At 36.3% G+C, this 25,007-nt stretch overlaps 5 protein-coding genes across 5 annotated transcripts in view; 1 reads left to right on the top strand and 4 right to left on the bottom strand.

Moving 5' to 3' along the window:
• Positions 1–92: 92 nt before the first annotated feature.
• On the bottom strand, positions 93–4,034 carry CBG00477 (the record flags this gene model as incomplete). Its single annotated transcript, XM_045243417.1, has 5 exons — positions 93–263; positions 1,302–1,444; positions 1,954–2,218; positions 2,485–2,749; positions 3,733–4,034. 5 exons carry the CDS (start codon positions 4,032–4,034, stop codon positions 93–95), a joined length of 1,146 nt encoding a protein of 381 aa, XP_045091529.1.
• A 106-nt stretch (positions 4,035–4,140) lies between these two features.
• CBG25817 lies at positions 4,141–5,260 on the bottom strand (the record flags this gene model as incomplete). Its single annotated transcript, XM_045243416.1, has 3 exons — positions 4,141–4,212; positions 4,708–4,833; positions 5,249–5,260. 3 exons carry the CDS (start codon positions 5,258–5,260, stop codon positions 4,141–4,143), a joined length of 210 nt encoding a protein of 69 aa, XP_045097926.1.
• A 1,621-nt stretch (positions 5,261–6,881) lies between these two features.
• CBG00476 lies at positions 6,882–13,342 on the bottom strand (the record flags this gene model as incomplete). Its single annotated transcript, XM_002640869.1, has 6 exons — positions 6,882–7,161; positions 8,004–8,205; positions 8,570–8,799; positions 9,781–9,865; positions 9,913–10,007; positions 13,179–13,342. The coding sequence occupies 6 exons, from the start codon at positions 13,340–13,342 to the stop codon at positions 6,882–6,884; spliced, it is 1,056 nt and encodes a 351-aa protein (XP_002640915.1).
• An 8,495-nt stretch (positions 13,343–21,837) lies between these two features.
• Positions 21,838–24,055, top strand: CBG00474 (the record flags this gene model as incomplete). Its single annotated transcript, XM_002640868.2, has 5 exons — positions 21,838–21,936; positions 21,981–22,099; positions 22,147–22,264; positions 23,355–23,726; positions 23,981–24,055. The coding sequence occupies 5 exons, from the start codon at positions 21,838–21,840 to the stop codon at positions 24,053–24,055; spliced, it is 783 nt and encodes a 260-aa protein (XP_002640914.2).
• Positions 24,056–24,647: 592 nt separating this feature from the next.
• The window catches only part of CBG00473, a gene marked incomplete at both ends in the record, with an annotated part of 5,599 nt that continues 5,239 nt past the window's right edge, over positions 24,648–25,007 (bottom strand). Inside the window, one exon of the mRNA XM_045243415.1 lies at positions 24,648–24,665. Within this exon, the coding sequence (XP_045091528.1) occupies positions 24,648–24,665 (18 nt within the window). The remainder of the gene's footprint in view (positions 24,666–25,007) is intronic.

Below are 25,007 nucleotides of genomic sequence, written 5' to 3'. Positions count from 1 at the left end.
ACTTTTTTCTGTCTTACAGGCGCATGCCTTAAAAAGTACGGTATAATGTAACATTTATTTTTTTTTAATCAAAACATTCTCAATAAACTTTTCTATAAATTGTTAAGCTCCAAATTCTTCAAATCCTCTGTTATCAAGTATTTCTCAAAACACAATTTCAGCAATCCTTTCGAGTCCGCGATTCCAGACACTTCCTCATAAAATCCGTCTTCTTTCAACATTTTCTGCATTCTCCATCCAGCGATTTCTTCCAAACTACGCGGCTGAAAGATTTGATATTAGATTTTCCAAATTTTTCAGAGCAAGAGCTTCAAAATGAGTATAAACACGACTATGTTCCTCCTATTCTGATTTGTGCCTGTTTTTTTGACGTTAAAGGCGCATAGGGGGTCCGGAATTTTGAATTTCATGGTAAGTAGGCCATGGTTATATTCATTTTGATGGGTGTTTTACGTCAAATTCAAATTCATCAAAATTTCTGTAATTGAAGCAGAATGAAATGAGTTACGTCTATTTCAAGAGGCCATGTGCCTTTAAAATCGAAAATCCAAGCTGAATATCAAAATGGGCGGGGCCTAGTCATGCTTGTACGCATTTAAAAAATTTTCAAATTTCAAATTAAGCCATGTGCTTTTTTTAGTCCATATTCGAAATTTAGAAAGTTATGAGGAAAATAAAAGTTTTTAAAATTTCGTATATTCCGGATTTTTGACCGCAACTTTGTTATTTTTCAAAATTTCTAAGAAAAACTTACATTTTCGAATTTGTCACGTTTTGAGCTTCAAAATGAGTATAATCATGACCTAATTCCCAAAAACTTCAAAATTTCGGACCCCTATGCGCCTTTAAAGTCGATAAATCAAAGTGGGCGGAGCCTAGTCGTGTTTATACTCATTTCGAAGCCCATAACGTCCAAATTTTGAAAATGCAAATTTTATGCAGAAATTCGTTAAAACAACCGAGTTAGGACCAAATCAATATTTTTGTGAAAAAATGCGAAATTTGGTTTTTGGACATAACTTTGTTATTTGTCGAAAATTTCCAACTAAACATAAATTTTTGAATTTGCCACATTTAGAGCTTCAAAATGAGTATAATCATGACCTACTTTCCAGAAGCTTCCTAATTTCGGACCCCTATGCGCCTTTAAAGTCGAAAAATCAAAATGGGCGGAGCCTAGTCGTGTTTATACTCATTTTGAAGCTCTAAACATGGGGAGTACAGTAAATCCAATTTTTTACCGTTTAGATTATTCCCCAAACCACAAGACCTCGAATGAGAAAAAGACTGTTTTGACCTACCCTGACATAAACCACTGAACTGTGTCGTACACCCAAAAAAACGTGGATTTCCGGAGTAGCAATCAAATAAAACATTCTGGAGACTTCATCGTGTAGATGGAACGTTGCTAGTTTTCGAACAAGGATCTGGTGACTGGTGTGGTCTGAAAATTACAACGAAATTGGAGTTAGCTGACTTTAAAGGCGCATAACTTGAAAACTAAGAAATCTAGGAGAGAAATTTGAAACGGAAAATGTGTAAAATTGAATTTCCCTTAATTTTGTAGTTGATAACTTTTTCAGAGCTCTAACGGTTCGTGAGATATAACCTTTTAAAGTTTAAGGAGAGACGCAGAGAAGCGAGAGCGCTCTCGCTTCTCTGCGTCTTCTTGTTATTTTGAGAGTCTCTATCTCGTGAACCGGTGAAGATATCTAAAAACTTGCAACTAACGAAATGTGTGAAATTTAATATTACACTTCTCATTAGTTAACAATTTTTGTCTAGCTACGGTCGTTTCTGAGTTATGCGCCTTTAAAGTTGGTACATCTTTTTGGCGCTTGGTGGATGGCGCTCCAACTTTAAAGGCGCATATCTCAAGAAGCACTTTAGCTATCGAAAATTTGTCAACTAGAAAAATGTGTGAAATTTAATTTTACAATCAATGCAATTTACCAAATTCCACCACAGCTGTCGTGCACTTCTTGTTATTATGTACAAAACGGGCGACCACAGTTCCGTTTGAATCATGAAACGTTAATCGCGTCTGCATTGCGCCAATTCTGTGTCCATGACTACCATAAGTCTCATGAAGTCGTTTAGTTTCTTCAACTGGAAATCCATCGGTCCCAAAAACGTCAATTAGAGAGTCCTGGGATGGTATCGTGTACCGGACCCATTTTTCTTGAGTTCCAGTGTGCACTAACATCTCTCGAGGGGTCTGGAAATAGATTTTTTTAAATTTAGAATTTTGATGGGAAACATGCATTTTTGAATTCGCCACGTTCAGAGCTTTAAGATGAGTATAATCATGACCTACTTTCCGTGAACTTGATTTTTTCGAATCCCTATGCGCCTTTATAGCCGAAAAATGTCGAAAAATCAAAGCTAGAGGAGTATAGCCGTGTTTAGGCTCATTTTGAAGCTCTAAACATGGCAAACTTAAATTTCATATTCTTAAGACGAAAATATGAAAAATGATCCCACCATGAGCTTTGCAAAAATTCGATTCACCGGATCCACAGCGACATTAAAAAGGCAAGCTTTTTCCAGATTTTGCTCTCCATTCGTGGTAATTGGGTTATATCTAACAGCAAAACTTCTGGAATCCTCATTCAACCGAATATTCCAGAATGGGAGGGTCCCTTGAACAATGGTCCTATCGTAGAGCACCAATTCACCATTATCCCCACTTCGAAGTGTGACCCTCTCGAAATTGATCTGGAATACTTGTGTCCAGTCTCCAGAGTAGCTGAAATTTCAAAAAATGTATTTTAAAAAAAATTTGGGAAATTCTGAGTCTAAAATCAGCAAAATTGGACGAAATTTGAATGAGTTGCAATGAAAAATCTCAAAATTTTGAATTTTTAATCATAACTTGATTATTCACCATTTTGTCTAGGTAAAAAGTGAATTTTCAAAGCCCGCTCATTCTTAGCTTTAAAATGAGCCCAAACACGACTAGGCTCCGCCCACTTTGATTTTTCGACTTTAAAGGCGCATAGGAGGCCCGAAAAACGAAATTCAGGAAAACTAGGTCATGATTATACTCATTTTGAAGCTTGTCGTTAAAGAAAATTTGTGGTACAGTTGGCTGCTCAAAATATCAAAAATAAAGGAAATTAGGGGAAAAATAAAATTTTCTAAAATTCCAAATATCCCATGTTTCGGTCCTATTTATGTTATTTTGCAATATCCTAGTAACGAATGTTGCATTTTTGAAATCAACTTGTTATGAGCTTCGAAATGAGCATAAACAAGACTAGACTCCGCCCATTTTGAATCTTCGACTTTAAAGGCGCATAGGGGTCCGAAATTAGGAAGCTTCTGGAAAGTAGGTCATGATTATACTCATTTTGAAGCTCTAAACGTGGCAAATTCAAAAATTTATGTTTAGTTGGAAATTTTCGACAAATAACAAAGTTATGTCCAAAAACCAAATTTCGCATTTTTTCACAAAAATATTGATTTGGTCCTAACTCGTTCGTTTTAACGAATTTCTGCATAAAACTTGCATTTTCAAAATTCGGACGTTATGGGCTTCGAAATGAGTATAAACAAGACTAGACTCCGCCCATTTTGAAATTTTGACTTTAAAGGCGCATAGGTGTCCAAAATAACGCCTCTGCGTCAAACCTAGGCTTGTGGGGTACCATTTTGAAGCTCTCATTGAGCCAAACTCAAATCTAAGTTTTGCAGTTTACTCGTATTACTGTACCTAGCGAAAAAACGTACCTGAACTCATCCTCTTTTCCAGTTTCCAAGTGAATTCGCTTGACACCAAAAACGCAGTCATCTGCCATTTTCAAAAAGAGCACAAAAATGAAATTAGCATCTGGAGAAAGTGCTGGAAATCCATAAGAAACGTCTTCTCGAGAAAATTGGCCAATTTTGTGCCAATTATTTGGGAATCGGACGTCGATAGTGACAAAATCCAGAGATCCTACAGTATCCACATAGAAATACGCATCATTTTCATGTATTCCGAGTGGATAAAGCCGTTGGGTAGATTGATTTACAAAATATTGAATGTGCATAGAATCTGGAAAAATTTCAGGAGAAATGCGAAAAAAAGCAAGCAAAAATGAGCAAAGAACTAGCGAGATAGAGGGAAACTAAGATGTTGAAACGATAATTTTGTTTTTAGCGATTTTTAAAATCTACAGTAATCCAATTAATTGAAGAGCTTTCATTTAGTTTTATTTTTCGAAATATCTCTAAAAGGCTCAGATTTCTGAATTTTCCACGTTTAGAGCTTCAAAATGAGTATAATCATGACTTTATTCCCAAAAACTTCAAAACTTCGGACCCCTGTGCGCCTTTAAAGTCGAAGATTCAAAATGGGCGGAGCCTAACCGTGTTTATACTCATTTGAAAGCCCATAACGTCCAAACTTTTAAAATGCAAGTTTTATGCAAGAATTCGTTAAAACAACCGAGTTACGACCAAATCAATATTTTTGTGAAAAAATTCGAAATTTGGTTTTTGGACATTAATTTGAAAATTTTCGAAATTTCTCAACTAAACATACATTTTTGAATTTTCCACGTTTAGAGCTTCAAAATGAGTATAATCATGACTTTATTCCCAAAAACTTCAAAACTTCGGACCCCTGTGCGCCTTTAAAGTCATAAAACTCAACATGGGCGGAGCCTAGTCGTGTTTATACTCATTTGAAAGCTCTTGATGTGATAATTTTAAAAATATGACTATAACTTGAAAATATCCAAAATTGAAAAGATTATTACTGAAAATGACTGAAAATCGAGAGGAAAAAAAAAAGAAAAAAGTTCTAGATGTTTCTTTCTGTTTTACTCCACTTATCTTCCCCCCATCCTATCCGTGAGTGAAAAGGAAAAAAAAACTAGAGATTTTGTGTAACACGAGACGCAGAGAAAAAGAAAGAAAATCGAGGGAAAAAGAATTTTGGCTCTTCCAGAATCCTCAAAATTCTGGATTTTCAAATTTTTAACGAGTTTTGAAAGATCTTGAAAAAATATATCTAAAAACTGAAATTTCAGTCTGAAAATTGACAAATCAAGGATTTTTTTTTCAGATTTTTAAACTCTAATTTTATTAGGTTTCTAATTTTTGAAAAATTTTCAAAAATACAAAATTACAAAATAAAATGATTCATGTATAAAATAAACAATAACGAATATATATATATATTCGATAAATAGAAGAAAAAGAAATAGAAAACGAGAGAGTATAATCTTGGAGAGGCGCAGACACACAGATGAAAACACACACACACACACATTGTAAAGGGCGAGGAGAGAGAGAGAGAGAGAGAGAGAGAGAGAGAGAGAGAGAGAAAGAGAGAGAGAGAAAAACAAGGAAAAGAGACACAGAGAAACGACCATTTCGTTTCTCGATTTTTATAAATTTTGTTTTGATTTATGAATTTAGGGCGTTGAAAGCTTCAAAATGAGTATAAACACGACTAGGCTCCGCCCACTTTCAATATTCGACATTAAAGGCGCATAGGGGTCGGAAATTTTGAATTCTTTGGGAATTAGATCATGATTATACTCATTTTGAAGATCTAAACGTGGCAAATTCAAAAATGAATGTTTAGTTGAGAAATTTCAAGAATTTTCAAAGTTATGTCCAAAAATCAATTTTCGAATTTTTTTCAAAAAATATTGATTTGGTCGTAACTCGGCTGTTTTAACGAATTTTCGCATAAAACTTGCATTTTCAAAATTTGGACGTTATGGGCTTTCAAATGAGTATAAACACGACTAGGCTCCGCCCATTTTGAATCTTCGACTTTAAAGGCGCATAGGGGTCGGAAATTTTGAATTCTTTGGGAATTAGATCATGATTATACTCATTTTGAAGATCTAAACGTGGCAAATTCAAAAATGTATGTTTAGTTGAGAAATTTCAAGAATTTTCAAAGTTATGTCCAAAAATCAATTTTCGAATTTTTTTCAAAAAATATTGATTTGGTCGTAACTCGGCTGTTTTAACGAATTTTCGCATAAAACTTGCATTTTCAAAATTTGGACGTTATGGGCTTTCAAATGAGTATAAACACGACTAGGCTCCGCCCATTTTGAATCTTCGACTTTAAAGGCGCATAGGGGTCGGAAATTTTGAATTCTTTGGGAATTAGATCATGATTATACTCATTTTGAAGATCTAAACGTGGCAAATTCAAAAATGTATGTTTAGTTGAGAAATTTCAAGAATTTTCAAAGTTATGTCCAAAAATCAATTTTCGAATTTTTCTCAAAAAATATTGATTTGGTCGTAACTCGGCTGTTTTAACGAATTTTTGCATAAAACTTGCATTTTCAAAATTTGGACGTTATGGGCTTTCAAATGAGTATAAACACGACTAGGCTCCGCCCACTTTCAATTTTCGACTTCAAAGGCGCATACGGGTGTGAAAAATGAAATTCAGTGAAAGTAGGTCATGATTATACTCATTTTGAAACTAGTAACCTGAAAAATGCATAAATCAGTTTTCAGGTAAAAATACAGGAAATTAATAAAATTAGGACAAAAACAAAATGTTACCATTTTTGTTGCAATATTTGTCTTGTCCCCAACGCTGTAATCATTTCCAATTTTTGAATAAATTATGAATATTTGAATTTTTTGTAAAAAATGCTTCAAAATGAGCATAATCATGACCTACTTCCCCTTATTTCATTTTTCGGGACCCCTGTGCGCCTTGAAAATCGAAATTTTCTCGAAAAATCTAAAATGGGCGGAGCCTAGGCGTGTTTAGGCTCATTTTGAAGCTCTTCACTTGAGAAATTTAAAATTTAAGTGTGAAATTAATTTTGAGAAAATTTAAGAAAGTTATGGAAGGTTTTATTATGAGATTAACAAATATAAAAAAAAAAACTATTTTTAAAAAAATAGTTTTAGGCCCAAATCCAAGTAAACGATTCGAAAATTTCTGGATTTTCCGGCTGAATCACACTACTAAAAACTGTCAAGTTGTTTTTCACAGGAGAAGTGCTCAATACTTCAGCCATCGATTTCTCGTCAAAATTGATTTTTCCGATTTCCTTTAATTTCTGAATCGCTGTAATTCGTCGATTGTCTCCTTGCTTCTTCCAATTATCAAAGTTTGTTTCTACCAAAAACCATTGATTAGCATCCATATTCAGTTGGTACACATTTGCAGCCGACCACCGATTTCTGGAATTTTCGAATTTTTTTCCAAAAAAAAAAGTCTTTTGTGTTTAGGGTTTTTTGACTTTATCATAACCAGAAAACTTTTACAAACAACAACTTACCCTAAAAAATAGCAAAAAAAGCCCTAAAAATATCGATTTTGAGCGATTTTCTAAAAATTGCAACAATGGCTCAGTGGGATTTTCCAAAACCACCAATCTAGCGACCCGGGTTCGATTCCACCTAATGTCAATAGTTTTTTTATTTTTGTGCTGAGCAATTTGAAAACTATTTTTAGATTTCTTAGAAGCTTTTAATTACCGATCTAACCTCCAGGGTTAGATTCCCCAAGTGGCAAATTTTTTTTCAAAATTTTGGTTTTTTTTTATGGAAAATGGTTGAAAATTACTAAAAAACCAAGAAAACCTACTTTAGAAAGGTCTGAAGCAACATATTATGCAATTTTAACCGTTTTTCCAAAAATTTGCAAAAATGCGCAGTGGGATTCTCAACTCCTGCACTTGCAATCTGAAGACCCAGGTTCGATTCCACCCAGCTTTTAGAACAGGAGAAAAAACACTGAGGATGCCCTAAAATACAAAAAACCCCAATTTCCGGTTGTTTTTGAGCGGTTTTAGAGCAATTTTGGAAAATTGTAAAAATGGCTCAGTGGGATTTTCAACGACTATCAATCTCAACACCCGGGTTCGATTCCACCTGGTGCCAATCCTTTTTTATTTTTGTGATAAGCAATTTAAGACTACTCTAAGCTTTTCTAGCAGCTTTCAACTACCAATCTGACCTCCAGGATTCGATTCCACCATGTGGCGAAAATTTTTTTTCTCAAAAAATTGTACAAAACCCACCTCGAAATAACGACTCCTTCGTTTTTCTTGGTCCCAGCTACTATAATATACGATGGAGAGAACAGATGAGTATTCGAAAGTGTCTCCACAGCAGCTGCATAGCTCTTCTGATGTTCCAGAACGTCTCGAATGAAGAAACTAACAGGTCTCTTGAATTTGGTGTAGATTTCCATTAGGATGTTGTCAATATAGGCCCCGGAATCTAGAAAAAATGAACGGAATAAGGAGAAAAAACACTGAGGATGCCCTGAAATACAAAAAACCCCAATTTCCGGTTGTTTTTGAGCGGTTTTAGAGCTATTTTTGAAAAATTGTAAAAATGGCTCCGTGGGATTTTCAACGACTATCAATCTCAACACCCGGATTCGATTCCACCTGGTGCCAATCCTTTTTTATTTTTGTGATAAGCAATTTAAGACTACTCTAAGCTTTTCTAGCAGCTTTCAACTACCAATCTGAACACCAGGGTTCGATTCCACCCTGAGGTCAAACATTTTTTTTTTTCGTTTATATTTTTGACTTCTTCAGAATACCCCAAAGGATTTTCCGCAAGAAAAACCACTCACATCTTGCATTTAGGCTAACACTATAGGCTCCAGGTCTTTGTCCAGTGAGAATTCCATTATACAGTGCAAAAGTGACACCGGAATACAAAATGGACCCATTTTTCATAAAATCCACGTGGACAGTAATATTCTTCAGAAGACCCGTCATATCATAATCCAAATTTCGGCCATGGAAAATGTCTCCCTTCTCGTTTTGCGCCACAATCGATGTGCATCCCAAACCGAAAATGCTGAAAAAATTAGGATTTTGTAGATTCTAAGGCAATTTTTGATAATTTTCGATTTTTTTAGGTTATATTCAACTCAAAACAAATCTTAAACACTGAACATACGCTTGATTCAGCCAAAAAATGAGCAAAAATCGAGTTTTTCAGAAAATTGCAAAAATGGCGCAGTGGGATTTTCAACTCCTGCTCTTCCAACCTGACGACCCAAGTTCGATTCCACCCGACTCCAAACCTTTTTTATTTTTGTGATGAGCAATTTACAACTATTTTTAGACTTTCTAGAAGTTTCTACCTATCAATCTGAACACCAGGGTTCGACTCCCCCTTGTGGTCAAATTTTTTTTTGTTGGTATTTTTAAATTTTTTTTATGGAAAATGGTTGAAAATTACTAAAAAACCATGAAAACCTACCTTAGAAAGGTCTGAAGCAACAATTTTTTCGATTTTAACCGTTTTTCCAAAAATTTACAAAAATAGCGCAGTGGGATTTTCAACTCCTGCACTTGCAATCTGAAGACCCAGGTTCGATTCCACCTCGGTGGCAAAACTTTTTTTTGGGCTGAGCAATTTAAAACTATTTTTGAAAATTGCAGTGCTTTTTGATCTACAAATCTGAACACCAGGGTTCAATTCCGTCTCATGGCCATTTTTTTTGAAAATTTTGAAAGTCTTGATTTGAGCATTTTTTTGACTTTTTCGGTTATTTTTAGCTGAAAAAACCTAGTTTGAACACATAAAATAGGCGAAATTCAGCCAAAAAATGAGCAAAAATCAAGTTTTTCAGAAAAATGCAAAAATGGCGCAGTGGGATTTTCCACATTTACCACTTCCAATCTAGCGACCCGGGTTCAATTTCACCTGGAGCCAAAACTTTTTTATTTTTGTACTAAGCAATTCAAAACTATTTTCCAACCCTTCTAGAGCCTATAAACGCAGTAGAGCCTAAAATTAATTTCCAAAAAAAAATTGAAAAAAAAAACTTACTGTCTGCGATCAAACGCAGCGATATCATACAAAATGTTGAGTCCCACAATCTCACCCAATGAAAGACCAGATTCTCTAGCGATTCCTGGAAATTAAAAAATGTTCTGTGTGTCCGTGTGTCCGGATGTCCACCTTCCAGCTCCTGGCGGGTTTCCGGTGGGAAAAAATGGTCAACTTTTGAAGCAACCCACCACACAAATGGTTGAAGCGGTTTTGGAATGTATTTTCTGGAACATAAAGGGTTAAGAAGGGGTCTGTTTGTCCGGATGTCCGGAGTCATTGGGAAACGGGGGTTTTTCGGAAATCAAGTGGCAGATTTGAATTTTTCAGGGTCCAAATACCCAGACACCAAGTTTTCAGAGATAACCGGGTCGAAAAGTAATCTGAAAGCAAACATTTTTTTGTTCGACCCCAAAAAATTTTTAAAGGTGGGGGGACAGGAGATTTTTCGTAGTTTTTTTACAACGCTTAATGTCACTCTGCGTACAGCGGTCGTCCTCGCCTTTATGTATGCAAACGGGCGTCCGCTTTCTCTTTGCCCGTGTAGCTCAGTCGGTAGCGGCGCCGCACCCTCAATCCTCGTCCCACACGTTCAACTCCTCGAGAGGCATCTTTGAACGGAATTTCGAGAACATTATTTTTTTTCATGTCCCCCCCCCCCCCCCACCTTTAAAACTTTTTTTTTCCACCAATTTTTCCCGGACAATTTTTCCTCTTCAATTTAGTCATTGAATCCGATCCAATCAGATTCTTATCTCGCTTGATTGATCGATTCATTATTCACCCACCCAATCACCTCGATTCCCCCCACACAGGTGTCTCAAAATTTATACACAATTTTATTTTGGGGGAAGAGGGGGGAAGAGAATCGAGAAAGATAAAAATCTGGTGTAGATTTTTGGGGGGAGATAGGGGAGGATAGTTTATGATACTGTAGAAAATAATCTGTATTGTGTAAACGTTTGGGTCATAAAAACGCTAGAGAGGTGTTTTTTACAAGGTCGAAAATTTAAATTTGAAAAAAATCCCTATTTTGAAATTTTCCTAAAAATCGAAATTCTCAAATTTTACGGATTTTTTTACTTTCTGCATTATTTTTGACTGGAAAAACAGTTTAAACACAAAAATCAAGCCAAATTCCGCCAAAAAAATGGGTCGAAAAACAAGTTTTTCAGAAAAATGCGAAAATGGCGCAGTGGGATTTTCAGCCCCTGCTCTTCCAATCTGACGACCTAAGTTCGATTCCACCCGACTCCAAACTGTTTTTATTTTTGTGCTGAGCTATATACAACTATTTTCAGACTTTCTAGAAGCTTCTACCTACCAATCACCAGGGTTCGATTTTTCTTGTGGTTTTGATTTTTTGAAAATTTTGAAAATATCAAAAATGACCATTTTCTGATTTATTGGTTATATTTAACTCAAAAAACAGCTTAAACACAAAAAATAAGCTTGATTCAGCCAAAAAATGAGCAAAAATCGAGTTTTTCAGAAAAATGCAAAAATGGCGCAGTGGGATTTTCAACTACCAATCTGACGACCCGAGTTCGATTCCGCCTAGCGTCGAATCTTTTTTCTTTTTGTGCTGAGCAATTTAAAACTATTTTCAGACTTTCTAGAAGCTTCCAACTACTAATCTGACCTCCAGGGTTCGATTTCTCTTGTGGTTTTGGTTTTTTGAAAATTTTAAAAATATCAAAAATGACCATTTTTCAATTTTTTGAATTACTTTTAAACGAAAAAAAGTCTAAACACAAAAATACGCCAAATACAGCCGAAAAGTAAGCAAAAATCGGAATTTTCAGAAAAAATGCAAAAATGGCGCAGTGTGATTTTCTATTAACAATATGACGACCCGGGTTCGATTCCACCCCAGTGGCAAAACTTTTTTTATTTTTGTGCTGAGCAATTTAAAACAATTTTCAGACTTTCTAGAAGCTCCCAACTACTAATCTGACCTCCAGGGTTCGATTCCTCTTGTGGTTTTGGTTTTTCGAAATTTGAAATTTTTTCTTTTTTGGGCATTTTGTATAATTTTTGGTCCATTTTTTGGGCTGTTTATGCTATTTTTGAACATTCAAAAGGTTTTTCAGCCAATGTTCAGATTTGTGTCATTTTCAAACTATTCTTGGCTACTGTAGTCCCTCACAATGGCAAAAGAATGAACTTTTTTTCAAAACTTTTTGCCCTAATTCCATTAATCTCTAGTCCATAAATTTGGTTTCAATCATGACAATCTTGATCCATCCATTAAAATCCGGACACAAATCAGTACAAGTCAATCAGGAGAATTCAGAAATTTCGAAGGAGGAACACATCAATCACATAGCATCTCACCTTCCCTCGTATCGTCTTGGCGCCATCGGATGGTGTTCGATTTCAAGGTTAGATTAGAGACGAAAATTCTGAGAAAACTGGATGATTTTTCTGTTGAAATAGTCAAAAAATTGGTTTGAAATATCATAAAATTACCTTTAAAAAATTTTTTTGAAAAGTAAAAAAAAAATTTTTTGGGAACCACAGGAAATGTCGAACCCTGGTGGTCAGATTGGTAACTGAAATCATCTAGAAAGTTTAAAATTAGTTTTATAATGCTCAGCACAAAAGCAAAAAGGGTTTGAGGCTGGGTGGAATTGAACTCGGGTCGTCAGATTGATGACCAAAATTCCACTGCGCCATATTTGCATTTTTCAGGAAAATGCTCGAAAATAGCGCTTTTTGTTGATCTAGGATACGTTTTCATGATTTTTAGCATTTTTCAAACGATTTTAAACAGAATGTGTCGAAAAATCCACTTTAAAAATTTAAAAATTTCAAAAATTGGACCATTAGGCGGAATCGACCCCCGGATGTCAGATGGGTAGTTAGAAGCTTCTAGGAAGTCCACGAATTGTCTTAAATTGCTCCGCTCAAAAGCAAAAAGGGTTTGACGCTAGGTGGAATCGAACTTGGGTCGTCAGGTTGGTAGTGGGAAATGTGGAAAACCCCACTGCGCCGTTTGTGCTAAGTTCAGGAAAACGCACAGAAATAGCCTAAAATTTCCAGTTTTCAGGGTCCAGAGAGGATTATCATGATTTTTAGCATTTTTTGAACCATTTTAAGCTAGATATGCCAAAAACAATCCGAAAATTTTTAAAAAGGTGACAGATACCACAAGGCGGAGTCGAACCCTGGTGGTCAGATTGGTAACTGAAACCATCTAGAAAGTCTAAAAATAGTTTGCAATTGCTCAGCACAAAAGCAAAAAGGGTTTGACGCTGGGTGGAATTGAAATCGGGCCGTCAGGTTGATGACCAAAATCCCACTGCGCCATTTGTGCATTTTTCAGAAAAATCGCGAAAATTTCGGTTTTAACGATTTTTTTCGCATTTTTAATACTTTTAATCTGAAAAACTCACTTGCTCTCCTCAACCACCCCGGGAAGGAATTCCAAGTGATCCTTGATTACTCGATTCCATCTCTGGGATGGTTGTAGGTCCAAATCGATGGTATACTTTGGTGGGGTTCGTTTGGAAGATGTTAAAGGGACCAAGAAGATAAAGAATATGGGATGAATGAGCATTTTTAGGAGCTAGAGCTGAAAATGGAACTTTTTCGGCTTCAAAATCCGGGAAAATCCGGGAAAATCGAAGGGAACAGCTGTTCAAAAGAGATTTTCATTTATTTTTCCACTTGGGACCAAGAAAAGAGCCCGAAGGGTGTAATCATCTTCCCTATGGTCAGTTGTTAGTATCTCCTCCTTCTCGTTGACACTGGATAACAACAAGGTGTGTAAAATGAGGAGTCTCGTTTCTCTTTCCCCTCGTTTCGAGAGTGAAAATCAAAAATTTGTGTTGCTCATTTTGTTTATTTCAATTTCCTATTCTTCTTTTCTATTTTGGACTATCTTTTAGCTAGCTGAAAAATCTAAAAGCTAAAAAAAGCAAAAAAGAATTCTGACCACAAGAAAAATCGAACCCTGGACGTCAGATTGGTAGTTAGAAGCTTCTAGAAAGTCTAAATATAGTTGTATATTGCTCAGCACAAAAATAAAAAAGGTTTAAAACTTGGTGGAATCGAACCCGGGTCTTCAGATTGGTAATGGAAAATCCCACTGCGCCATTTTTGCAATTTCCTGGAAATTGCTCTGAAAACCTTTAAAATCACCAAAAAGCGATAGTTTTTTTTGATTTTAGAAGATTCTGAGACAGATTTTAATAATTTCCAGGCTATTTCTAACTGTTTCTCATTGGAAAACAGAAAAAGAACGGTTTTAAAACTTCCAAAACTCGACCTCAAGTTGGAATTGAGCCCTGGGGGTTAGGCTGGTAGTTAGAAGCTTCTAGAAAGTCTTAAAATAGTTTGAAATTGCTCAGCACAAAAACCAAAAAAATTTGACGCTAGGTGGGATCGAACCCGAGTCGTCAGATTGGTAGCTGTAACGCCGAAAAATCCACTGCGCCATTTTGGACAAATTCTTGAAAATTGCTCTAAAACTGATTTCTTCAAGTTTATAGTCTCAAATTTTGTGTTTTCCATCGAATTTCGTGTGAGAAAAATCCAAGAGTTTGTTTTAAACTAGAAAAAAACTCATTTATCAAACCCATACGGGTTTCTAACCAAAGATCAGCTTCCAATCTGTACTTTGGTCGAGAACCATTTGAAATTTTTCGATCTGATATCACAAAAATTTGAAATTTGAGACTATCTTAGAGATCCGTATCTTTAAATTAAAATTTCAAAACTCACTCCGTTATCTTTTCCAGACATCAAAAACTATAAAAGCTTCTTGAAACTTCAAGGAATTCATTTTTCTGTGTTCCCAACATTCCTGGGACATACACAGAACTAATCTACCGCATCCTCTCTCTCTATCATAAACCCATAAAACATGTCCTCCTCCCTTATCCCCTTACCGCCAAAAGGACCCCCCTCCACGCACCTATTGACAGGACCATCTTCCCTCGTGGACACTTTTCGCTCCGCGATCTTCATCTAAAACGTCTCAATTAGAGATTGCCATCAAACGGACCAACCCCAAAAGAATGTTCAAGGCCGAGAGTAATAAAGGAGGAGGAGGCTAAACGGGAAGTTGCGCAACTCGTGAAGCAACAAGTCTTGATCATAATCCATCCCTGAAGAGGTCAGCTAGGCAGTCAGGTTTTTTAAAAAATTGGTTTCAAAGTTTCTAATTTTGGATCTTTTGAACAAAACCAGGTTTTTATCTTGGAGGAGGAAGTATCCTAGTCACATATGAGATTAGTACTTGATTACAAACATTTGAAGCTTTAGCTTCGTTAAATTCAAAAATACAGGTTTCAAGAAATCCGAAGCAGAATGGATTGAGTTACGGTAATTTTAAAACCAGGCTTCCAAAAAATAAGCTAATTCGTAACGACTTAGCTCAGAAGAAGGTACTGTACCGCGACTTACGGTAGTTCAAGCACCATGCGCCTTTAAACTTGAAAAATTGGATTCTACCTTCTATAGCGATGATTATACTCATTTTGAAGCTCTAGTTTTGCTAATCTCAATTCTACAAATTAAACTCAAATTGGAGCGAAAACAGGTCGACTACGGTACTTTGAACAATGTCCCCCTCCCCCAAAAAATCCCAAGAGGGTCGTCATAGATCATAAAACCTAACCCCTAACACATTACGTATTCTATGTACATTTATTCCCAAAATTTTTCGTAATAATGTTATCAAACGGGTCACAAAAAGGTCATTCTGCGGTGTGTATCTCGGTCCATTATCTTGTCCGCCAATCTATTCCACCCGCGTAGTAAAAAAGTGGGCGGAGCCTAAATACACACCTTCCACCACCACCGCCACCTTTCTACCCCCAATTATACCATCTCCTCAAGAATTGCTTCCTCATCATTTTCCTTATGTGTTTTGTATCCATGTATTTCCGCGAAATGAAGAAAAAAGTGTCGTTTTAATTAGTTGAACCGTTTTTGACACACTTTGAAGATTTCCCGCTCGAGATACGGTAATTAGTGTCTTTGGTTGCGCGGCGGCGGAAATTAGTGCAAAAAGGAATAGGTTTAGGTATAAATACCCAGGATTAGATGACCATATTTCGACACTTTTCTTGGATCCATATTCTCCTGAATGTTATATATTCATTTTGATTTTGAACTCCGAATCGAACATTTTGAAGTTTGAAGGCACTTGAGCAATCGTAACTTGGTTAGTTGTGATTCAATCTTGATGAATTTTATATTTTTAAAGTAGATATAACTAGAGCTTCAAAATGAGTATAAACATGACTAAACTCAAACAAAAATCGCGGTGACTGAGTCTTATGCGCCTTTAAAGTGACTATTCTAGACTTCAGATTACTGTAACTTGGCTAGTTTTAGTCCGATCATGATCAAATCTATGTTTTGGATCTTAGTATAACTAGAGCTTTTGAATTAGTGTAAACATGTCCAACATTCTTAAACTCTCGCGTTATCTGGATTCTATGCGCCTTTGAAGTGACCACTCCAAACTAGAAATTACCGTAACTTGCTTCGTTTTAGTCCAATTTCTATAAAACTTATATTTTTGAAATAAGTATAATTAGAGCTTCAAAATGAGGATGTTAAAAATTGTGGGGTTTCCTGGGCTATATGCACCTTTGAAGTGACCACTGTAACTTTGAAATTACTGTAACTTGCTTAGCTTTGTTTTAATTTTGATGAAAAATATAATTTTCAATTTGGCATAATTTGGGCTTCAAAATGAGTATAATCATGACCCAGTTATTATCATTTTGTGTTGGCTGACCTCTATGCGCCTTTAATGTGACCAATGTAACTTTGAAATTATTGTAACTTGCTTAGTTTTGGTTTAATTTTGATGAAAAATATAATTTTCAATTTGGCATAATTTGGGCTTCAAAATGAGTATAATCATGTCCCAAGTTAGAAAAAATTGTGTAGTTTTTGAGTTATAAGCGCCTTTAAAGTGTCCCACTCTAGACTTCAAACATCCGTAACTTGCTTAGTTTTGCTCCAATTTTGAAGAAAAGTATAATTTTAGAATCAGCATTACGAGAGCATAAAAATAAGTATAATCACCACTAATTTTCAAAGTTTTCAATGGTCATTTCTCTATGCGCCTTTAAACCCAACAATCGATTTCCTTTGCGCTACCGTAACCCTCTTCATTTTAACTCGATTTTCCTTATTTTTCACTTTTCCAACCTGAATTTTAAGCAGTTTTTTTTTCTAAACCTCTATTCAAATATATATCTTTTTTGTCATTTTTTTCGCCCGCCCCCTCTCGACCACAACAAACAGATCGTGCTGGGGTCTGGGTGTCCGCGCTGACCGTAACTTGTCAGTTAAGAGGAACAAAAAAAAAAGAGATAGGAAGAAAAAAATTATTGGAAAAAAGAACAAATATGTTTCCTTTGTTCGCTTTCTTTTTATATTTTTTATCAGTTTTTTTGCTTGTCAGGAAAATTATTTTTTCCAAAGAAAAGTTTTTTTTTTCAATTGCTTCCAAGATCTAATTGCAATTAATCACATTGGATAGTGTCAAAACATAGTAACCTACTTTTTTCTGATCGGGATACAAGAATAGTTAGAAGAAACAAAAAAGAAAAAGAAAAACTTTTTTTTTGAGAAATTTTTGAAAAAAGTTTCAATTTTCCAATTTTTTGAAAGCCCATTTCCCTTTCCAGACATTTCTAGTCATACGGTTTTTTTGAAGCCATGTCTCCTACCCTATCCATCATCTGTCACACGAAAATTGTCACTTTTATCTTATCTAAAACATTTTTCTGTAATTTCTCTGTATTTCTCTGCGTCTCCTTTCTCTCTCTCTCTCTTTTCTTTACACAAAAAAAAACCACACGGTTTGATTTTCCTATTGTCTATCGTTGTTGTTTTCAGGAATTTTTAGTGGTCATTTTCTTTATTTTTCTCTTATTTTTCAACAGAAACAAACCAATACTGACTGTGTGACTAATGTACTGCGCGCCCCAAACTACAGTATCCCTCGCATTAGGTCCTCGCGTCTCTTCTTCTTTCTAGTGTAATCGATTGATTTTCGGAAATAGAAGAAGAAGAAGAAGAAAACGAGTGATAAGATTTTATGAGGTGGACGAAAAAAGAAGAAGACGTTTTGTATTTTACACAACGCCTACTTTTCTTGTCTCTCCCATTTCCCTAATTAGTCGCTTCGATTGTAGACCCCCCCCCCCCCCACCCACTGAAAAGACGAATATTTCAGAAACCAAGCTAGCTAGAAAAAATTGGTCAACTACAAAATTGCTCAGCGTAAAATTTTACATATTTTTTCAGTTTATCATATTTTTCTAGCACTTTTGGTTCTTGGGATATGCGCCTTTAAAGTTAAAGATCCTTATTTTGAGCTAGTTTTGTTTGTAGGTAATATATCTTGAGAACTCAACAAGATATCGTTTTGATTTTTGTATTAGCTGAAACATTGTTAAATTTTTCATATTTTAGCAATTTAACTACTTTTTGATAGCTACCGTAGTTTTGAAGATATGCGTCTTTAAAGAGGAGCTATAATCTATCTGGTCTCATTGCGAATGCTCAATATTTTCAACGCGATATATCTCGAGGACCCAACAAGATATAGTTTTGATTTTTATACTAATTTAAAGCTTATAAAATTTCCTATATTTCTGCAATTTACACCTTTCTAATAGCTACCGTAGTTTTGGAGATATGCTACCATCTAGCCACCATCTATCTGCTCTCATTGCGACTGCTAATTATTTTCAAAGTGGTATATCTCTAGAACCAAACAAGATACAGTTTTGATTTTTATATTAATTTAATGCTTAGCATATTGTCTATATTCTTACAATTTACATCATTTTGATAATTACCGTAGTTTTAGAGATATGCGTCTTCAAAGCTAACTAGACATGTCGAGTCTTGAGAGACAGGGTGGAGGCGCAAAGAAACTATGGTGGTTGGCTTCTCTGCGTCTCTTTATCTGGAATAACCAAAACGGCTAGAAACACTGTTTTTTCCAAATAAAAAACACAATTTCCCGTCGTTTTTGAGTGTTTCCCTGAAAATTGCATAAATGGCGCAGTGGGATTTTCAACTACCAATCTGACGACCCGAGTTTGATTCCATCCAGTGTCGATTCTTTTTATTTTTGTGCTGAGCAATTTTAGAGTATCTTTAGACTTTCTAGAAGTTTCTAACTACTAATCTGACGTCCAGGGTTCGATTTTTCTCGTGGTGCAAAATTTTTTAAATTTTCAAACTTTTGTTTCAGGCCTCTTTATCAGGATACTGTAGTGCCTCACAATCTGACTTGCGATCCAATTTTTAAGATTTTTTTTTGCTATTTTAGGTCATTTCGGTCACTTTTTTTCAATCCCAATCACTTCCTTGTCTTTATATCTATTTGAGACGGTTCACCACAAAAAGTACACACACACAAACACTTATATATTTACCGGTTATTTGTATTGCTCGGCGAGCTTATCTTTTCTTAATTCTCCCTCTTTCCTTTTTCTCTAATTCTCTTAATTCTCTTCGTACCACCCGACTGTCTTTTGTGGTTTCTATTCAAATAAGGGACCTTGCCCCTTGTCCCTTTTGTGATTTTTATGAGCCATATTACCCTGTGCTTATTCATCTTTTTTGCGCATTTTTGCGTATTTGCCTCTTTCTTTTATTATAAAACATATTATTTATAGGTAACCAAAACCGTCAAAGGAAACACAACACAAGCAAGTTTAGGTCCCAAAAATGGCACGTTGCAGAAAGTGAGTTTCGGGGTTAGTTTTTGAGGTTTGGAGCGTGAAAAACGGGAAATTTGTTTAAAATTGATCTACAAAAGCCTAAAATTAACGGTAAGACACTTTTGACCGAGTCCATCAAGGGTCAACAGTCTATGTAGCAGGCCTGTGCGGCAACAAATTGCCGATTGCCGAAATTGCCGAAATTGCCGAATTGCCGAATTCGGCAACTGAAATTTTTTTGAATTTAGAGATTTTTCACAATTTTTTCAATCAAAAAAAATGATTTCGAAGTTAGGGTTTCCATTTGGGGGGCGATTCACCCGCCCGCACCTACCCGGGGGGCTTACCCCCCGCGGTCCCCCCCGTTGACCCCCCCGCGAATATTTACGTGAGGAAAATATTATCTTTTTTGTAGTTTTTTGATTTGAGAAACCCAGTTTTTTTTGGAAAATACGTGATTATCCTTAAAAATGTTATTAAAATTCACACGCATTTAATTGCGCGGGGGGGGGGGGGCGCGGGTAGCCCGCTTCTTCACCCGCCCAAATGGAAACCCTACTCGAAGTTCGAAAAATCAAATTTTGAACACCATCATCCCTCAGAGTGAATTTTAGAGGTAATGTCTCCCAATAATCATCAAAAATACTTGCATCGGATCTAAAAAAGAGCTTCAAATTAGTGAGCATAGGAGAAAAGTAGATATCATGAGTCGCAACTCATCTAAAAATTATCCAATCTGTCTAAAATCACTAGAGAACGTGTGTCGTGAGTTGCCTAACAAGTTGAGTACACTATTTTCATAACTCACAATCAGAACAAATATTTTCAACCGTTGGAATACTATCTATTGCTAAAGAAAAATAGTTAGCATAAAAAATGTGATTTTGAGTTGCCAATTTTTGTAGTTGCTTTGTTAGGAAACGCATGACACACCTTTTCTGTAGTTTTGAGCCTGATCGGAGCATTTTCAGGTGAGTTACGTATCGATTTTACTAAAAAAGAGACGCAAACTATTGTTGCCGAAAATTGCCGAATTTGCCGAATTTGCCGAAAATTTTTTGTTGCCGCACAGGCCTGCTATGTAGCTCAAGAGTTTCTATTTCTGAATTCCCCTAGACGAGGTTCCAATACTTTAATCTCTTGATTTCGCAATCTTATACATACATACACCTTTTCAGCCCTTTTATTTTCTAAATCTTTTCATTTCCTCGCATTTCCGAAGCCTCTTTTCATTAGTATCCTTTCCTATTAGAACATGTGGAAAGAGAGAGAGAGAGAGAGAGAGAGAGAGAGAGAGGGGCACATTTTAATTTGAAGGAGGGAAGGTTGCTAAGAAGAAGGTGTGTGTATGTGCGTGTGAAGCAAAACTAATCATCATATGCTCCCTCAAGAAAAGGGGGTGACTTATTTATGGAAATGTTTATGGAGTTTGAGCGAGGGCAGTAACTACAATTTCACTGAATTCGGGACATTTCTAGATTCCATTTTTGGGATTTTCAGGACCTGAAAAAGTACAAGTTTCAAATTCTGAACCACAAAGCTCATAGCTAAGGTTAAAAGTACCGTAACCCGTTTCATTTTGCCCCGAAACTTATGAAACCAAATTTTTTGGAGTTGGCACGTTCATAGCTTCAAAATGAGTATAAACAAGCCTAGAATCCGCCCATTTTGGAACTTACGACTTTAAAGGCGCATAGAGGTCTGGAAATCGAAATTTGAGAAAAGTAGGTCATGACTATACTCATTTTGAAGCTCTGATCTTGCTGAGTGGAACAATTAAAGTCTTATAAGTTAGGGATCAAAATTGATCGAGGTACGGTAGCTTTAATCAAGTTGTAGTGTGTCTCTAAGCTCTTGGGTTAGTTGGCCCACTTTTGATTCCTTAGTAGCCCTAAAATTTTAGAAAGTAGGTCATGGTTATACTCATTTTGAAGCTCTGATCTTGCTGAGTTTGAAAATTTAAGTTTCATATGGTTTGGGACAATATTACTCAAGGTACTGTAGCTATAAACGTGGCTCGAGGTACTTCTGTGGATTTTGATGGACTGGTTCTAAACTCCAGAGTCATTTTCGTCCCCAAAATCCGCATTAGGATATCGATTCTAATCTCCTGAGCAGTTTGGTTTTCTCTAACCACTCTCTCCACCTCCTACACTCTCTAACCCTCTAGGCAACTATCACTCTCTCTCTCTCTCTCTTCACACATTCCAATTTCACCCCTTTCCCCCCTCCTCTCTTTTCATTTTAACATATTTTTCATTATTCTAGAGCCGCCAACACCACTGCTACTACTCCAAATTCCTCTCCATCCTCTCCTCCTCATCGTCATAGCAACCGAAAGACGACGATGGGCTCCAGAAGACAACAAGCTCCGCCCACTTCGTCAGAAGCTCCTCCTCCGGCTGGTATTGCGCCATCTTATGAGCTCAGACCGAATCGACAAATGGTGAGTTAGATTTTTCGCGATTTTTAATCCCAAATATTTTCCAGGCACACCCTCCAGTCGGTCGCCGGCACTCTTTCGAAGATTTCGCAAATTTGGATACAGTAATCGCCGAAATGCTACAGAATATCTCAGAAATGACACAGGTTTTGCAGAATGTTGGGAGGTACGGGACCTTTTAAGGATGAGCAATTATATCTTTTATTCTTTCAGCGAGGGTCCATGCACATCCACATCATCCATTGAACAATCTGTTTACCTATCTTCCACATTTGAAAATATCCAACCGATGATGGTGGCGTTGAGCCAGAAAGTTCAGCAGGGATTGGAGGTACTGTAACTCGTTTGATTTGTATCTAGAGCTAATAAAAACTGGAATTCTGAGTTTAGGTGAGAGCTTTGAAATGAGTATAAACACGATCAGGCTCCGCCTATTTTGGATTTCCAGATTTTTCTGGACTTTAAAGGCGCATAGAGGGCCTGAAAATTGAAATTCAAGAAAAGTAGGCCATGATTATACTTATTTTGAAGCTTTTGAAACGGTGAATACGGATAAAATAAAATCAAAGCGTTAAAATCAGAAAATTGCCCAAAAGTTGGAAAAAAAAGTTTCGAAATTTTTCAAACAATTTCCCCTACTAAATTCAAATGATACCTGGTACGGTACCTAGCACAAAAAAAAACACTATATTTCTCATTTGAATAACGATGTGCAAATGTCATAGGAGTACATACCATTATGATTCATGACCCCCACTTTTTATTATGTGTGAGATGTTTACCATAGGTGCAAAAAAGTAAAACTACCGTAACTTTTAGGATTTGGAATTAGATGAAATTAAAAGTAGGATTTCTTGTTTGCCGTATTAAGAGCTTCTAAATGAGTATAAACATGACTAGGCTCCGCCCACTTTGAATTTTTTTTCCGCTTTAAAGGCGCATAGGGTTTCGGAAAATCGCAAAAAATCGAAAAGCAAGAAAAGTAGGTCATGATTATACTCATTTTGAAGCTCTTGTTGTGATAAATTGGAAAATTTGAAGATTTTGTAGAAATTTCAAAATTAGGCCGAGTTATGACAAAAACAAGGTTTTTCTGAATTTCCATTTTTCAGGTATCCTCGGCGCCTTTAAACAGAGTCCTCGAGCTAGTAAAACTACCGTAACTCATTCAAATTTGTTACAATTTCAATTAAAGCTGCAGTATTCAATTTTCCCTTGTTACGGGCTTCAAAATGAGTATAAACATGCCCTTCTTTCCATGAATTTCATTTTTCGGGACCCGTATGCGCCTCTAAAGTCGTAAAACTCAAAGTGGGCGGAGCCTAGTCGTGTCTAGGCTCATTTTGAAGCTCTCAGCGAGTTAAATTCAAAAAATGAAATCTCACAATCATTAACTTATTTTAAAGCTACATTATTTCCAGATTTTCCGTCCACCAACACCCCCATCCTCCTCATTGCTTAGAGTCACCGCCGAGAAGCTTGAAGAAATTGGCGAATTCACACTAACCGAGAGAATTCGAGAGAATCCACAAGCGCTGACAATTGCCACGTGGCAGAATATGAATTCAACGTTCCGAGTGTTCTCATTGGCTGATCGTCAAGTCATGGGATATCTTCGTCATCTGAAATCTCAGGTTCCATCAGCGATGCCAATTTTCCCAAGACATTTGGATTCTGGTAATACGTTTATTGCTCTCGGTGAGCATGGAGCTTACTTTTTCGGAGAGGAATTTATATGCCGAGCACCAATGCCGAACGGAGCACAGCAAAGACGACAGAATCCGGCAGAGCAGGTGAGTTTAGAATTAGGAAGTTGAAAATTTGAATAGAGCTTGTTACGAGCTTCAAAATGAGTATGACCATGACCTACTTTCCTTGAGCTTTGATTTTCAGGACCTTTTCGGGACCTCCATGCGCCTTTAAAGTCGGAAAACTCAAAAGCATCGTGTCCCAGCCATGTTTATACTCATTTTGAAGCTCTCAACGCAAGAAATTCAAATCTTTGAGAATTGTTGAAGAATCTTAAAAATAAACTGATATTTTGCAGCAAAACGAAATGGACACCGGCTCTGACGTCTTCTGGTATGAGGCTTCCGACACCGATGATGAAACTACCGATTGAATAAATTTTTTTCAAATTTTTTTTTTCGAATTTCCCTTTCCCTCAATTCCGTGCCATACGGGACCCATTTTTAGTTTTGTATCTTTTGGGATCATTCATTTGGTTTGCGGTTGTGATATGGAAGAAAAAAAGCCCAATAAAACCTTTTTTCAACATTTTCAAGTTCATTTTTGACTTAAAACATTGACATTTATATCATTCGAAAGCTCCTTAAATTAGCTACAAAATGATATCACTTTGAATTCTTCCCTCAAATTTTAAAGGAATTTATGCGCCTTTAAACAAAAGAAAGTGAAAAAAATAATGTTCTCGAAATTCCGTTCAAAGATGCCCCTCGAGGAGTTGAACTTGTGAGGGCGATGATTGAGGGTGCGGCGCCGCTACCGACTGAGCCAGGCGGGCAAAGAGAAAGCGTACGCCCGATTGCATACGTAAAGGCGAGGACGACAGCTGTACGCAGAGTGACATTAAGTGTTGTACACCGTGACGGTAGAATGCATACTCTAGCTACAAAAAAACTACGAAAAATCTCATGTCCCCCCACCTTTAAAGGCGCGTAACAATCTTCATTTTTGATGCCGAAAGTATACAATTATGTCATTCTGAAGCTCTGTAAAATTTGCTACAAAATAATATTACTCGGAAATTTCGAAAAAAAATTGGAAAAAAAAGTTATACGTCTTTAAAGTTCTCCAGATGACTTTTAGAAATTTCAGTAATAACTTTTAACAATATTTAATTTGATTTACGACTACCATGTAAAACAAGAGAACACAATTAAAAATATGTAGAAAATATATCATTAGTTCATTGGTAGGGTTTCCATTTGGGCGGGTGGAAAAAAGAGCCACCCGCGGCTCCCCGCGAATATTTGCGTGTGAATGTTTATCTAATTTTTAATGATAATCACGGCAAATAACTCGGAGGGTACAACAATTTTGGGGGCATTGGG

This window comes from Caenorhabditis briggsae (genome assembly GCF_000004555.2).
Source record: "Caenorhabditis briggsae complete genome, chrIII, whole genome shotgun sequence".
Classification (NCBI taxonomy): Eukaryota; Metazoa; Nematoda; class Chromadorea; order Rhabditida; family Rhabditidae; genus Caenorhabditis; species Caenorhabditis briggsae.
Note: the sequence above shows the minus strand (reverse complement) of the source record. Positions and strands in the feature narration are given on the sequence as shown.